At 38.9% G+C, this 14,936-nt stretch overlaps 1 protein-coding gene across 1 annotated transcript; it reads right to left on the bottom strand.

The window, feature by feature from the left end:
• Positions 1-754: 754 nt before the first annotated feature.
• Positions 755-4,057, bottom strand: NEUROD6 (neuronal differentiation 6). The gene is made up of 2 exons (XM_019726207.3): positions 3,918-4,057; positions 755-2,607 (listed from the first exon to the last, which is right to left on the bottom strand). The coding sequence occupies exon 2, from the start codon at positions 2,584-2,586 to the stop codon at positions 1,573-1,575; it is 1,014 nt and encodes a 337-aa protein (XP_019581766.1). The 5' UTR covers positions 2,587-2,607; positions 3,918-4,057; the 3' UTR covers positions 755-1,572.
• Positions 4,058-14,936: the final 10,879 nt, after the last annotated feature.

Raw genomic sequence — 14,936 nt, 5'->3', positions numbered from 1 at the left:
GCCCCTGGGACAACTGCGGGGGCGGGGGGCGTAGCTGCCTCCTTCCACTCCCGAGTCACCCGCGAGGCGCCCTCGGGCCTGTGCCGCCAGGAGCGGAGGCCGCCGGGCTCACGAGTGAGCAATGGTGGCCCCGCTGCGGTGCGCGGACCCCTTGCCCAGGCCCACCCATATCCTCTCCTTCCTGCTACCGCTGGACCCATTTCTGCTGCCCTCACAAGCCTTTGCAGCTGTTCCCATCCTCCCCCTGGGAGGCAAACCTGCGCAAGAGGGCATCTGAGCAAGGTCATTGCCACCTTGTGTTTTATTCTAGAAGGGGCTCAGTTCTCCTTAAGAGGTTGAGCTCCCCAGGCGCTATTCAAGTAGGGTTTGGGTGGCCTTTTGTCGGGAAACTTTTAATCACACAGAATTTAGCCTTTAATCGGCCAGACATTTAAACGGCACAGAGTCAAACCTTCCATTTTTAACATCCACTCTGGTGTTTGTTGGAAATGTGCCACCAAATTTTGACTCAGGCTGAAGGTTACCAGGATTTATCATTGTTTCCCCAGGATGTTGAACCCTCATGGGTACCTCTTCTTTCATTTATGATACTTAAAAAAATTCTGGTAAGCGCTTTGGCCATTTTGTTTAAGAAAATTGTTTTATCCCGTATGGTTTTGAAATCCAGAAATATTTCTGAAATGAGGAGGAGGGAGTTTTGGAGACAGAAAGCAGCTGTGTTCCAGGAAATAATAAGTACCATGCAGAAATATCACAGCTAATAGATGTCCTTTATGAGTGTAAATATCTATGTTTAATTGCTTTAAAAATGTGGGGTGGAAAAACACAATTATACATTGTGATAACAAGCCTGTACAGTTAATTTCTGAACAATACAAACAACTGCTGAAAATGTTTTCTTTATGATTGCAATAATTGTTCCAAAATTATGACACCACCTACCAAATATCATGTTGCCCCATCTGCAAATACTTGAAGAGGAAGAGTTACCGATTGAATGCATTTAGATTTGTCCTTAATAAAAAGAAAATTGCATAGCTTTTTATATTGTTGCATATCCTCAAGTGCACCTTCCAATATCATTGTCAGCTTAGTGTCATTCTCGATATTTTAAATTTCCAATTTTTCAGAGATACATAATATATAATTCCTAATCGTTATAAACACATCATTTTATTCATCTGATTTTAACAACATGCATTTTTTATAATTACTGTACAACTGAAATAGACATTGAGTTATGCTGTGTGCATGTCTTTATTCAACAGTATATTCTTAGACACCTTGTTCCAACAAAGTAACTGAATTTAAAAGAAAAGAAAACAAGAAAAAAATATCGTTCCAGTAGAAACAGAATCACAGTGCTTACAGACAAAAGGAAAGGAAAAGAAGTTCTCATATGAAAAGAGATTTATTATTACATAGAAAATTCTCACAATAGTTGAAACACACTTCAGAAACTAGTAAACACCTTAGATAGAGTTGTGCCAATTACTCAGCCCACAAGCATCTGCTTTGTCTTAATTAGACGGGGGGGAGGTGAATGACCACTGTTTATTTTCATTTTCCTCATTAATTATGAAAAACTGCATTTAATTCATCTTGCATGGTGAGAGATTGGCTGCGCAGATGTAAGTCGTAAGGGAAGTGGCTGTCGGTGGGCAACCTGAACATGGCACCCTGCCCAAGGGGACCCCTGGGTGGCACTGCACAGTAATGCATGCCATAATTGTAATTTTTGCCATAGTCCAAGGTTTCTTCTTGCTTCAGGGAAAAAATCCCATTATAGTTAATTGGGGGAGGACTTAAGGGACCTTCAAACTGAGGGCTGGCACACTCAGGGGAAGTGCTTTCATAGAAGGATTCATACGCACTGCAATAATTGTAGGGTTTCATGGACTTAGAATTATCAAGAGTTCCGTGCCCTGGGGGAGTGGTGAGCTCAGGGCTGTGATAGGGTGGGTAGAAAGTGGAGTAGGGTGACCTTGTGTGATGAGCAGCCTCCCCACCCTGACCCATCAGGAAGCTCCTGGCGTTGAGCTGCAAGCATCCTGCCACTAAGTTTGTAGTTGGCTGGGAAAGACCTTTGCATAAGTTTTGGACGAACGTGAGCAGATCAGGTCTCTTGCCGATTCTCAGAATTTCAGAAAGTGCCCAGATATAGTTTTTGGCCAGTCGCAAAGTTTCTATTTTGGACAGTTTTTGGGTTTTAGAATAACAGGGGACCACTTTTCTTAAATTGTCCAGAGCGTCGTTGAGGCCGTGCATCCTGTTCCTCTCTCGAGCATTCGCTTCCTGTCTCCTGAACTTGACCCTCTCTAGTCGGAGCTTGGTCGTCTTTTTTTTTCTAAGACCCCTCCTTCTGGGCAACCCATTTTCATCTTCCTCTTCCCTGTCTTCCTCCTCTTCTTCTTTCTCGGTTTCTTCTCCAGGGGCCCTTTTGATGCTCTTGCCTCGAAGGACAATCTGTTTGGAAAAGCTTTCCGGTTTCTTAATTTGCTTCTGGTCCTCGCATTCTCTAGAAAACTTTCTGCACATCTGGGATTCTGGCATTACAACAGACTCATCAAACGGTAGCGTTAACATGGTTCTCTAATCTTAAGTTACCTGAAAAAATGCCAGCACAATATTTAAAGTGTTTTCATTTTGGAAGTTTACATACTTAAAACATATTTAATGACTTAATCATAAAAATACAGAAATGTGTGTAAAAGGTTGATTGCTGGACTAATTTTTTTTTTTTTACATTAAATACAATTTTGAGTTTGGACAGGCTAGTAATTATAACAAACATTGACACACGCCATAGTATTAATTTATACAGGCAAATTATCAAAAGAAAATAAAACATGAGACCACCACCATTCCATTACTTTTTGATTTTTTTACACATTTTTAAATACACAGAAAGAACTGTAGCAATCAAGCAAATGCAAAACATCATATAGCAATGCAGAATTTCATTAGTTCTAATTCCCCTGAGTAGAAAATGAGAAGAGACACCAGTTTTTAAAACAAAAAGTGTTATCTCTCTATTAGCTGACAAATTTGTGTGTGTGTGTATTTTAAAAAGCTTTAAATTTATTTGCTGTATTTTGTAACTGTGAATTTAGATAAGTGGCTGTTGGAATATACAAATTTAAAGAAAAAATAGTCAGAGACAATTTTAAAACTGATTTCTTTCTGATGAGTAAAGAAAATGTAAAAGAGCACTATTCTCCCATCCTTCACACAAAAAAAGAGGGTGAGAGGAGGATTAGGCTAATTTGGGATAAACTCCATAAATAAATTAAAAAAATAAAAATCACTGGCTTTTTTTTTAAATCAAAGAAAATCTTGAGACTGCTTTTACGTTCACATTTTTTCTACATGGAATTGTCTGTTTACTGCTGTTCAAATTATCCAGGACAAAAAAAACACTCTCGTAGTGTTTTTGTTCTATGAGCCACAGAAGTCTCCCTCTAGCTAATATCTGACAGGAACGGTCCAAGGATTCTGACTGCAATTGTGCACGTGTGTTCAGAATCCCGAATGAAAGGGTAAAAGAATTTGTGTTTCAAATACAATTTTGGCTTTCGTTTGGTGAAGCAGCAAGTATTTTCAGCTAAAGTCTTCAAACAAATAAGCACGTTAAAACAGAGACTTTTCAATTTAACAATCTCCAGCCCCCTCAACACACACACACACACACACACACACACACACACACACACACACAAACTCTTAGTACTGTCCACATACTTTCAGTGTTACATAATAGCAGTGAAAGTATGTGATAATTGCATCATAAGAATGAAATATGATAAGAACTTAGAGATGGCAAAGAGCATATAAATACTAGAAGACAGTGACACTGTATCTTTAAATACTTGCATGCAAAGCCAGCATCAATTGAAGTATATCTTTATTTATATTACCTTAGGTTTTAATTTCATTCAATAATCAGTTTTCATTTTGGATCTTCCAAATCTTTTCAGGCTGAGTGTCGCATCGTCTCCTGGAGTCTCTAGATCTGTGTATATCTGCACTATCTCATTGATCTCTAAAAAGTGACATTGATGCCAACTGCCAGAGCTGGTACCCATGCCATCTGCTAGTGACGTCACAGGGCAGAGAAAACCATGTGATCCTCTCTCTTGGGACCTTCATTCTGCACTGATCATCTGGCATCCCAGTAAGTGGGTACCAGCATTCATGCATCAACACAGAAGGTTAGACTGATAGGAAAAAAATCTGCACCAGCACTTCACATACAGTAGGTGCATTTCTCCTCGAGCTGCTCCGGCTTCACGGGCAATCTGTAGGAAGAGCTGTGTTAGTGTTTAGTTTTGCCCTGCCAACGGTGCCACTATTAGGGAGTCGTTAATATTCCATTCATTTACAAGGTGGGCTTTTGTGTGAGCGAGACGTTTTTTGTTGTGGTTGTCGATGATGTTTTGTGAAGATCACCATCCCATCTGCGCACCTGGGTACCCAGGGAAAGAAAGCCATGAAAAGAAGCTGAAATCAGGAAAATAGTCTTGAGGTGGTTAACCAAGCTGGGGTTTGTGTAAGCGAACAGGGATCAACAAAGGTCTTCTTATTTCCTTGTTTTGTTTCATGGCGTGTCACCCACCGGTGTGTGTCTGTGTGTTCTCTTAAAAACGTGTAAGACTTCTGTGCTTCTTAGGAATTTGGAATAAAAAAAGCAGTTTCTCCTTCTGGGGTCTGTGAAAGACACTCTCAGATGCTCCCCTTTCTACACTTGCTGGTATCTTTCAACAACTTTTGGGAGAGAAGATATATATATATGTATAAAATGCAGAAACAATTGCAAGTCCACTGTGAAAGATTTCAAACTATCTTCTTGTGTCCTCTACCGAAAGTCACAACTTCATTCTTTTATTGTCCCCTGTCTCTTTCCAATGTTAACTTACTTGTTCCTTTTCGTTTCATTTCCTACACAATAAACATAAAATTTATCAATTAGAGTTTTTTGTCTTTCTCTCCCTGGCATTCTGCCCAGTATTTTAATAAAGATTAACTTTCCTGTTTTTTTGTTTGTTTTGTTTTTTGGTTTTTTGAGCATTCAGATTTTTTTATTTCTCCTACAAATCGTCTCATATTTTAAAAATATCTTCTCATTCTTATATCAGTGGCCAATAGGTTTTCCTGGTCAGATTTATTTCATATTTATCTTTACTCCCCCACTGACCCTTTTTTGGTTTCCTAACAAAAGCAGGGTAGAAACAGTTAAGCAAAGCTGGTAAAGCTTTATAAATAAAATGAACTGTGAAGCCAGAGGCAAACTCCACCTTCCTCTCTCCTTTTCTCTATTCCCCTGCCACACAACACCCCCCCCCCCAATAAAAAAGGACATCTTATTTCAGGATTGCCTGTCAGTTAAGTAAAAAGTGCACTTAAAAAAAAAAGTTTAAAAATAAACCAACACAACCTTTGTTGTTTGACAACAGAGTAATCTCTTTCTATAAAGTGAGACAGTATGCTTTTGGTATTAAAGTAATCCCTGGCAGAATCTGTGTAAGCATTCCCCTTATAAATCCCAGTTTTGAAAGGTTTAGATTCTGCTGCTTTAGTGCACCGTGGTTCCAAATTGGCATGGGGGCCTCCAACGAAATTCAATTGTACTCTTGTCATAACCCACTCATTTCCACCCCCCTCAAAGTTACTGGACTTTGCTGGGACAGTTCTAGAAAAGATGGGGAAGTTGGCAAAAAGGAGAATCATGCTAGCTCAAGGAGGATAATTTCATTCTTTCAGTGGTCCAGGAAAAAAAAAGCAAATTTAAAATAAAACTAAGGCTATAAATTCATAACTTAGGTAGATTGGCCTAGTTCATGGTTTTTCTTTTCTTTTTTTTCTTCAAAATCAGTCATACCAAGGCATTTCAAAATGTGTTGCTTAAGGAACTATTACTGGTAATGGGTACGTTGAGTATATTTCATATAGCTTTTGATTCAAAAACTACACACACTTTTAATATTAGTACAGAGAATTTCTATAGGGAGACCAGAGGCAAAATTTTGTTTGTTCTCACTTATGGTTTAATTTTTAAATGTAAAGGAGCATAATAAATATCAAAGTCATGACCCACAAAGCAGGCAGCCCGGTCATGAATTTTGCATATTGCACCATATTCTAAACTTGCAAAGTCTCCAGAAGCTGCATTGTATGACAGGCATCAAAAACATGAAAATCAAAATCCAAGGAATAGATAACATGACATGTCAGTAGAAAATGATCCCCAATGTAGCTCATTGCAAGGGTAGATTTTTATATTTTATCTTTGTAATGTGCAGACAAATGAGAAACGTTTTTTTTTGATGACAACGTTTGGGGCTGTTCTGTTTCTGCCTTTGAACATGAAATAAAAACCTTTGGTGCTTGTGGGGATGGGGAGGGGTGAGGATAGAGTCTGTGTTGAGGTTTTCTGAGTATTAATCTATTGTTTGAATATCTTAGATTTTTTTTTTTAAAAGGGGGAAAACAAAAAGTTGTTATGTCAAGATTTAGCAAGGATTCAGTGTGTTTGTACAATAATCTTTCAAAAGAAATTTTGTTATGCATTTTCTACTATAGTTCCAGATATGCAAATACCTGTGTTGTTAATATGCATTCATAACATACACCATAACGGCTGTTCTCTCTGCTAAGAAAGCATGTTAACACCAATACTCCAAACAGAAATACATTCTGAATTATAGACAAATACTCAGAGTATGGGGAGTATATTATCATCATTTCTATAATATATTTTCTCATTTTGCAGTCATCACTGCACACCAAAGTGTACATGTATAACTCAATCCGATATTAAATTGACTGATATGATCTTTGTTTTTGGAGCCATGAAATTTTATAGCAGATTTTTTTTAAAGTGCCCAATGTCTGTCTGTCCTCTCCCTTGCTTTCACTGAATAAACATTCATATTTCATTTATAAACATGACCCACACAAAATTTGGATATAATTTGACTCAGTTGCAAGGCAATTGAAGCCAAAAGTCTAAATTAAGATTTAAATGTTATTTTTCGGTCACCCAGTTGGTACCTGTGTTTTAGCAAGTGGGAATTCTGTTGACTCCCTTTTTCACAAACCCCTCATAATTTAAGGGGCTTGGAACATCACAGGCATTTTTCTCAGCTCAGGACCAGAGTTTTTCCCCAGAAATAGGATACTTCCTGAGATAGACTTTGGACAATTTTTTCCTATTGCTCCTCGCCTTTTTTTTTTTTTTTTTGGTTTGAGCTCTTAGACAAATGCTTCAGGGCAACCAGGAAACTGTGAGCCAGCCCAGTGTTAATCCCTAGAGTTTTAATTCTGTGATCCCCTTTGCCTTGAAAGAGTTTAATGGCTGTGGCAGAACATCCCACTTTGGAAAACAGCCCTTGGGATTTAAATAAAAGTATTTAAATTATAAGGCAAAACACCGACAACCTTATTCCCTTTGAAGCCTTGGAGGGCTTAAAATATAATTTAAATATGGTTGTCTAAATGTTTTGTATGTGTGTGTGTATATATATATATATATATATATATATATGTAAAACTAAACATAATCTGGAAATAATTTGAGGGCAGCATTGGGGTTGCTTTTTTAGATTTACTTCTGGGTGAAAATGAGACTGACCTATTATGATGCAATTAATTATATTGTTGTTTATGCAGCTCTCAAAACCCTGCAACATCCAAATCCAGTCTTCTGTTTTTGCCTTTGCACAAAACAACACTGCATTCGTTTCCAGAAATACCTTCTATTATTTTTCCTCCATGGAGCAAACTTTTTATTTTACTCACTAAACGGCGTTTATTAAATACATTTGCTAATTTGTTAGTAAATAAAGTCATCTAAATCTGCCTGTTAACACTTACCTGGTATGAGAAAACCAGTATTATTGAACAAAGTTATTATAATTCCAGCCCTTGGTAAAGAAATGGTGCTTTATCAACTTTGCGATCTTACTGTAAGAAAATGTATAGTTTCCTTTAGGCTTTTACAAATATTAAGAATTATTTAGTGTCCCTAATTACCACTTTTTATAATACTGAATTAGAAATTATTGTTATATTCCAATAACATGTATTGTATTGTTTATTTTTAAACATACGAAACAGAAACATGCATATGTACATATGCGCATTTTTCTAAAGGGAGACTGTCAGATTCTAGAAGGTTAAGAATTGCAGTATTTTGATGTCTCACTAACCTTGCTTTACACCTTGATCCTGCTGTTAAATAACTGTGTGTCATTCATTCATTTATTCATCCATTCAACAAAGGTTTATTGAATATCTATTTTGAAGTCATTTTTGACTCCCCTTTTTCTCTTACATTCTAGAACCAATATGTCAACAAATCCTCTCGGTGTTCCCTTAAATTATATCCAGAATCTTGCCACCTTTTGGCAATTCCGCTCCTTCCACCCTTATCTAAACCCCCATGGCCTCACACGTGGCCTAAGTGGCTTTTGTGCTTTCACTCTTGGCCCCTTGCGTTCAGTACAGAGTCCTCAACTCAGCGGCCAGAAGCACCTGGTTAAAACATAAATCCGATTGGGTTTCTACGCTCAAAACCCGTCAGTGCTTCCCTTCTCCATCAGAGTTGAAGCCAAGTCCTTACCAAGGCCCAGAGGCTGCCTCTGGCTTTTCTGACCTCATCTTCCACAACTCTCCCCTCCATTCACTCAGCTTCAGCCACGCTGGCCCTCGGCTGTCTCTCGCACACTCAGGCTCGCTTACATCTCAGGATTCTTTGCGCTTACTCCTACCTGAACTTCTGTTCCTGGATATCCATTCCCATGGCACATTCTCACACCCTTCAAGTCTCTGCTCAAATGTTCCCACTCAGAGAGCTCCCCCTTGACCACCCTAATTTATTTTGTGGCCCTGCCCCCAACTGCCCCACCGTCTCCATCTTCCAGTTTTGCTTTTCTCCATAGCCCTTACCACTTGCTAACACAACGCATTGCTTATGGTGTTTATTCATATGCAGTTTGAGTGCCTGCATGTGAAAGGCAGGAAGTGCATACTTGTTGAATAAAGACATTTGTTCCAGGCACTGGGTTAGTGATGGCCATTTGGTGGCATATAGAACAACCATGGCAATACTTTTGGGGAGTCACAGTCCAGAGGAGGAACAGACAATAAACAGGTAACACAGAATGTGAAATGTGTGTATAGATGGCTGCAGAGACTCGTGGGAAGATCTAATTGATTAAAGCCTGTGGGGAGCTCTTCCCGAGTCACCTTTAAGCTGAGATATGAAGGATGAAATGCAGAGGCAGGGACACATGTCACCTGTCTAAGGTCCTGGGACACCAGGAGGACAGAGCACAGTGAGGGTAAGATCAGATCACAGGAGACAGTGCCTTTGGAACTTATTTTGAAGGAAGTCATTGGAGGGCTTAAGGCAATTTAAGATTTGAAAAGATCATTCTGGCTGCTACCAAGAGAAAAGTTGGAGAGAGAAAAAGAAGAAACAGAGAGAGAACTTACTAAGACTATGGGAGTGGACAGAGCAAGGGGAGACTGAATATGGTGGTAATGGGGAGAGGAGGTCTGGAAGTACATTTTGGAGATAGAATCAACAGGGTTGCTGCTGGATGGGTATGGGTTGGATGTGGGAAAGTTACTTAATCTCTGGTCGTGATGGTAATAAACAGTACTCTTCCATTGGCAATCTGCTAAACACCAGGCTAAGCACGTCACACTCACGGGATCCTTGAATAAGGTGGGTGTGACTATCGCCATTGCAGAGGTTAGGAAACCGCGGCTCAGAGAAATTAACTAACGTACCCAGGACTGCCCAGTTTTTAAGTGGGAGAATCATGATTTGGACCTAGGTCTGTGTGAATCCAAATCCTAGTTTCTTAACAACTACACTTTATTACCTTTAGAATTAAATGATCAAATGTCAACGAACTGCCTAGAACCATTTCTGGTACAAAATACATCCAGAATAAATAATACATATTGGATAAAGTAGAAAAACTTAACTATGAATCTATTCACAAAGTGAAGAATTATTCTACTAATGTATCTGGTGACTTAAGTTTTTTAGTTACACATTTGTCTTTTAGATCAGTGTGTACAGGTGGGTCAGTAGACTTGACGTAATCATGTAACAATGATTACAATAACCATGACAGTGAGCTTCCATTTGCATAGGACAGTTCAGGGTTGAGTTGTTCATTTATTCCTTCATTCCTCTTCATTCATTCATTCATTCATTCATTCATTCAACAAAACACACCACTAGTTGTTATAAGGGGAAGTGAAGGTAAATAACAGAAAATCTCACTTCTCAAGGAAGTTACAGTTGAATCAGCACTTAAAATATGCCCGCAATAGTCTGTTTAAAAACAGTGTGAGCGCACTGCGATAAGAGAGGTTTTTGGTAGGGAGAGGAAAACATTTGAGTAGAGCTTGCAAGTATGGGGAGGACTTTTTTCAAACTTTTGTTTGAAGTATAATAGAGACTGAAAAGCACATGTGACAATAAGTGCACAGCTCAATTTTGACAAACTGAACACTTTTGTGTAACAGGCACTCAATCAAGGAACAGAACACACGCAGAAGCCTCCTTCCTGCCCCTCCCAGGTACCAACCAACTACGAGTATCCCCAACACAAACCACCATCCTGACTTCTCACAGCATCAATTGTCCATTTTGTACATCATACAAATGGCATCATGCAGTGGACACTTTTTTGGGTCGGACTTCTTTACCTCAACATTTTGTATGTGTACTTTATCCGTGTTGTGGCACGTAACTGTTTCTCCTCTCTGTTGTTGACAGGTGTTTAGACAGTTTCCAGTTTTCAGCTATTATAAGAAGTGTTATTCTGGTACATAGAATTTCGTGAACATATATATGTTAGCTGTATTCCATTTCTAGGTATATAGCCGATAGAAATGCATACAGATATTCTGCACGTATGATTTTAAGAGAATTTTAGATTAGGACACTTAGAAAGAGTTCATCTTTACTAATTATCTACATGATGACCAGACACTTTCTCATCATTACATGGGATCAATAACATTGTCCCAATACTATGGACTCGTGTCTTCTAATCGAGAACAGTATTGATCACCAATCCACAAATATTCATTGAATGATTCCTATGTATCAGGACATTGTGATATTGCAGAAAGAGAGTAGAAGACACAGTCATTCCCTTTGAGAAACCTATAGCGTCCTGTTGAGGAAATAAAACTAACAGACAAAGCATTGAGATGTATGAGGGTCAGACTATGGTGCAGAGTATCAAACAAAATGAATATCTGCTTTGTTTATCTAACGTCCTTTAGGAAGATAGTGCAAATTTAAGATTATGCAGTAGTTTTGTGAGGATATATTGCAGAATACTCGCACTGAAAAGAAGTATTTTAATTGCATTTTAAGTTTTAAAACACGATGGGTACTAAATTACTCAGACTAATATTTGATCAATGTTAATATTAACTTATATTTTTGAACACTTTCTTTGTGCCAGCTTTTCTGCAGATGTGAGGATTATATACACAAGCAGACCAGCATAGGGCTTAAAGCATGGTGTCTGGAGCCAGACCCTCTGATTCTGCCACTTTCTAGCTAGTTGTCTCTGAGCAAGGTCTTAGGCTTCTGTTTCTCCATCTGTCAAATGGGGACCATTATATTCTTACCTCGTAAGTTGTTGGATGTAAATGGCTAGAACAGCACCCAGCACATCGTAAAATTGCATTATTATTTGATGGATTATTTTAAAATAAAAATTAGGGAGAATTGAGTATAAGGCATGGATGTCAAATAATTTTTCAACAGTTTGTGAAGAAAAGACTCGTGTCTACGGCAATGTCCTCTGGTCATCCTAGCATTTGGCGTGTTGATGGAGGATGCATATTATGATGTCAGTGGAACCAATTATTCTGAAAGTATTACAGACTTCTGCTTGCAATTTCAGTATGTTGGGCCAGGAAATATGGCAACATCTTAGGGTCCAATAACTGCTGAGTGAAGGCCGAGCCGGCTGCTGACCTCTCAGGGCCTTGAGTTTCTTTGCTGTGTGCACTCCACGTCTTTCCCAGAGGGACACTGAAGCCTTTGCTCTTGGTCTCAAACCTACCTTTGAATCTCTTAGTCGCTTTGATGGGAAGAATACACTGTACACCTGAAAGATAAACAGATACAAAGCATTTTTAATCCTAATGTTTACCTATTTGCAGACATGAGCCCATGAGATAATTCTGGAAGCGAAAGCATTCGGTTGAAAGGCTAAACTTGCTAATGCTACCTAGTCAAAGACACAAAGGTAGGACCCAGTCACTCCCCAGAGACAGCACAGATTTGCCCTGGGATCTGCCATACGCAGGTGGATTTTATAACCCCTAGACTACATTAAAAAAAAAAAATCATGTATCACACCTATAGCAATGAAATCAGCAGCTAACTAATATGACACAAAAATGAAAAAGCCCAAATCATTATTTGTCTCTTTGTGTTTTAGACTTCTGGTTGGTTTACTCTATTTGGCTGGCAAATCTCATCTAATTACAATATATTTTTCATTTGTGCTTTAAAATAGCAATCCTAACCCACCGTTATTATAACATATGTGGTAAGTTGTTGTTCCTGGGGTGGTGATAAATTCGTGGCGATCCATTCACATCCTCATGGGTTGGAATTAATCTTTCTCCTCTGATTTCCCACTACACTTTGTGCTTCTATTATTGTGCTTAGCATAATTTGCTTTGTGGTGTAGCTATTTGTGAATGCATCTGTCTCCCCCACTCGATGGTGAAGACAAAAATGATGTCGGATTTTTGTTTGTTTCATTTTGTTTGGCAGTCCCAAAGTCACACAACACACTGATTTGTACATAGTAGGGATTCAATAAATATTGATAGTAGAGTTGAATCCATCAATTGCAGCTATAGCACATTTGGCAGCAGAACACCTTAGAGCAATGAGGCCCGTCTGTCAATCAAAGCTGTGATCTCTGCTTCATTAAGACCATGGCTAAGCACTGAGGTAATAAGTCAGTGACAAAGCGCATCGTGCCCCACAGACCGTAAGTTAGAGGGTCAATTATATAATTCCTTAAGAAGCAAAAATCCTTTGGAAAGCAAGCAGCCAGGTAGTGGCAAAAATGATCCATAATTTTACACAGTCTGCATATGAAAATTGAGCCCAGCTACCTCCTTCCTAGCTTTTTATCCAAAAAGGCTGCTCCAATCCTAATTATTTCTTTCAAAAGCTAGAGTCAATTTTTCACGAAGCAGTTTGCAGTTCATTTTGGCCACCAATACTGGTACAAGATCCAGTCTAAGATTGTGGCACATGGCTTTGGAGTCCATTATTGGCCAGTGTCATTTTCTGGAGGAAATATATCATCATCTTTTTTATTCAAAGATTAAGCATTCCCCAGCTGGATTTCCTACCACTCACAGGATGTAAGTTTGGCTTGTTAATGGCGATGGTAACTTGTAGTACCCGAGCTCTGCTTTCCCCACGATACTTTTTTTGAAGATGGTCGACATGAAAAAAAGGAAGGGGCTGTCCTCTGTCATGATCCATCTGGCCGTGCTGATTATTTGGGCGCAGAGGCAGCACATACATATTGTGGACCAATAAGGAAGGAATGGAAAATCCATGCAATTAATAGCAGTCCTCTGTCCTTCAAAGCAAAAATACTTCCAGGTCAAAGTCTCTCTTTCAAACAATCTACGTTGGGAGGAGGCTGAGAGAGAATCAGTGGAGAAAATGAAATAGAAATAAATGAAGATCTTATGCATTTGGAATTAAAGACCAGACAGGACACCTAAAGATGGCATGTACTTACTTAATAGCTGCGCTTCTTGGATGGCTAGCATGGTGAGTGAGTAGAACGTGGTGCCTGCCTTTGCAGGGCTCCTGAACTTTCCGGGCATTTAGGTTGCTATAGACATAGCCTTAAAATAGTCAGTTAAGAGTCATGTCATAAGGCTGCCCAGAGAACATCCATCTCTTTCAGGTCTGAAATGACCCCAGGCACTTTTAATGGTGATGCCAATAAAAACATAATTTAAGCCCCTTAAAAATTTTGATGAAGTTAACATGCTTACCTGATGGAAAAGAATGATCGTTTTTCTATAAGAAGAAATGACAGATTGAAAAGGAAGTTCTAAAATGTAACTCTTACGGCCTTTGAGTGCTTAGTTTTCAACTATTCCTCAGGAGTCTGGAGAACTTAGTTAACTTTCCATGGGAATTCTAGCCATCACTAGATGAAAAGTGGAAACTATAGATGAGGTGGTATGGTCTTTAATTCAGAAGCTCTGTGCAGTGTGAAATTATGACTTTGGCGAGCCCTAGACACATTGCTTGTGTGGGCCTTGTGCTCTGTAAAAAACAGTAAACGTAATAAAAATTACATTGGATGATTGTGTTGGTATAAAGAAAATCTAATCTAAGATGTGTCTAATGGTAAGTCCACCTGTTATTGGAGATAGGGCCTGACCAACAGCATTTTTTAAAGCTCCCCATAGTTGATTTGCTAACTATGCTTCAGGAGTTACCCACTAACCTACAAGGACCTCAGGAGTCATTTCTGGAAGCATCTGCTTCTTTCACTTCCTCCAACTTCCAGTTTTCATAAGCCACCCACTCTCCATATGAAATACACCTGGTTTGGAGACATGGCAGAATGGGTATTCTACTAAGATTGCCAGATTTAGCAAATAAAAATGCAGGACACCCAACTGAATTTTAATTTGAGACATATTTACATGTGGGGCAATTTATACTAAAAAGTGTTCATTGTCTATCTGAAATTCAAATTTAAGCGGGCATCCTGTATTTTACCTGGCAGCTCTATCTGCTTCCTTTATTCTTGGAACCCAAAGTGCTTTTCCCTCATGAAGCACACTTTCTGATTACTATGCCACGCGCTAATAAAGTGTTTGTAAAAGAATGC

Source organism: Rhinolophus sinicus, chromosome 4 (assembly GCF_057876585.1).
Source record: "Rhinolophus sinicus isolate RSI-liver-muscle chromosome 4, RSI-T2T, whole genome shotgun sequence".
In the NCBI taxonomy this organism is placed as follows: domain Eukaryota; kingdom Metazoa; phylum Chordata; class Mammalia; order Chiroptera; family Rhinolophidae; genus Rhinolophus; species Rhinolophus sinicus.
This window is presented reverse-complemented; position numbering and strand designations above follow the sequence as displayed.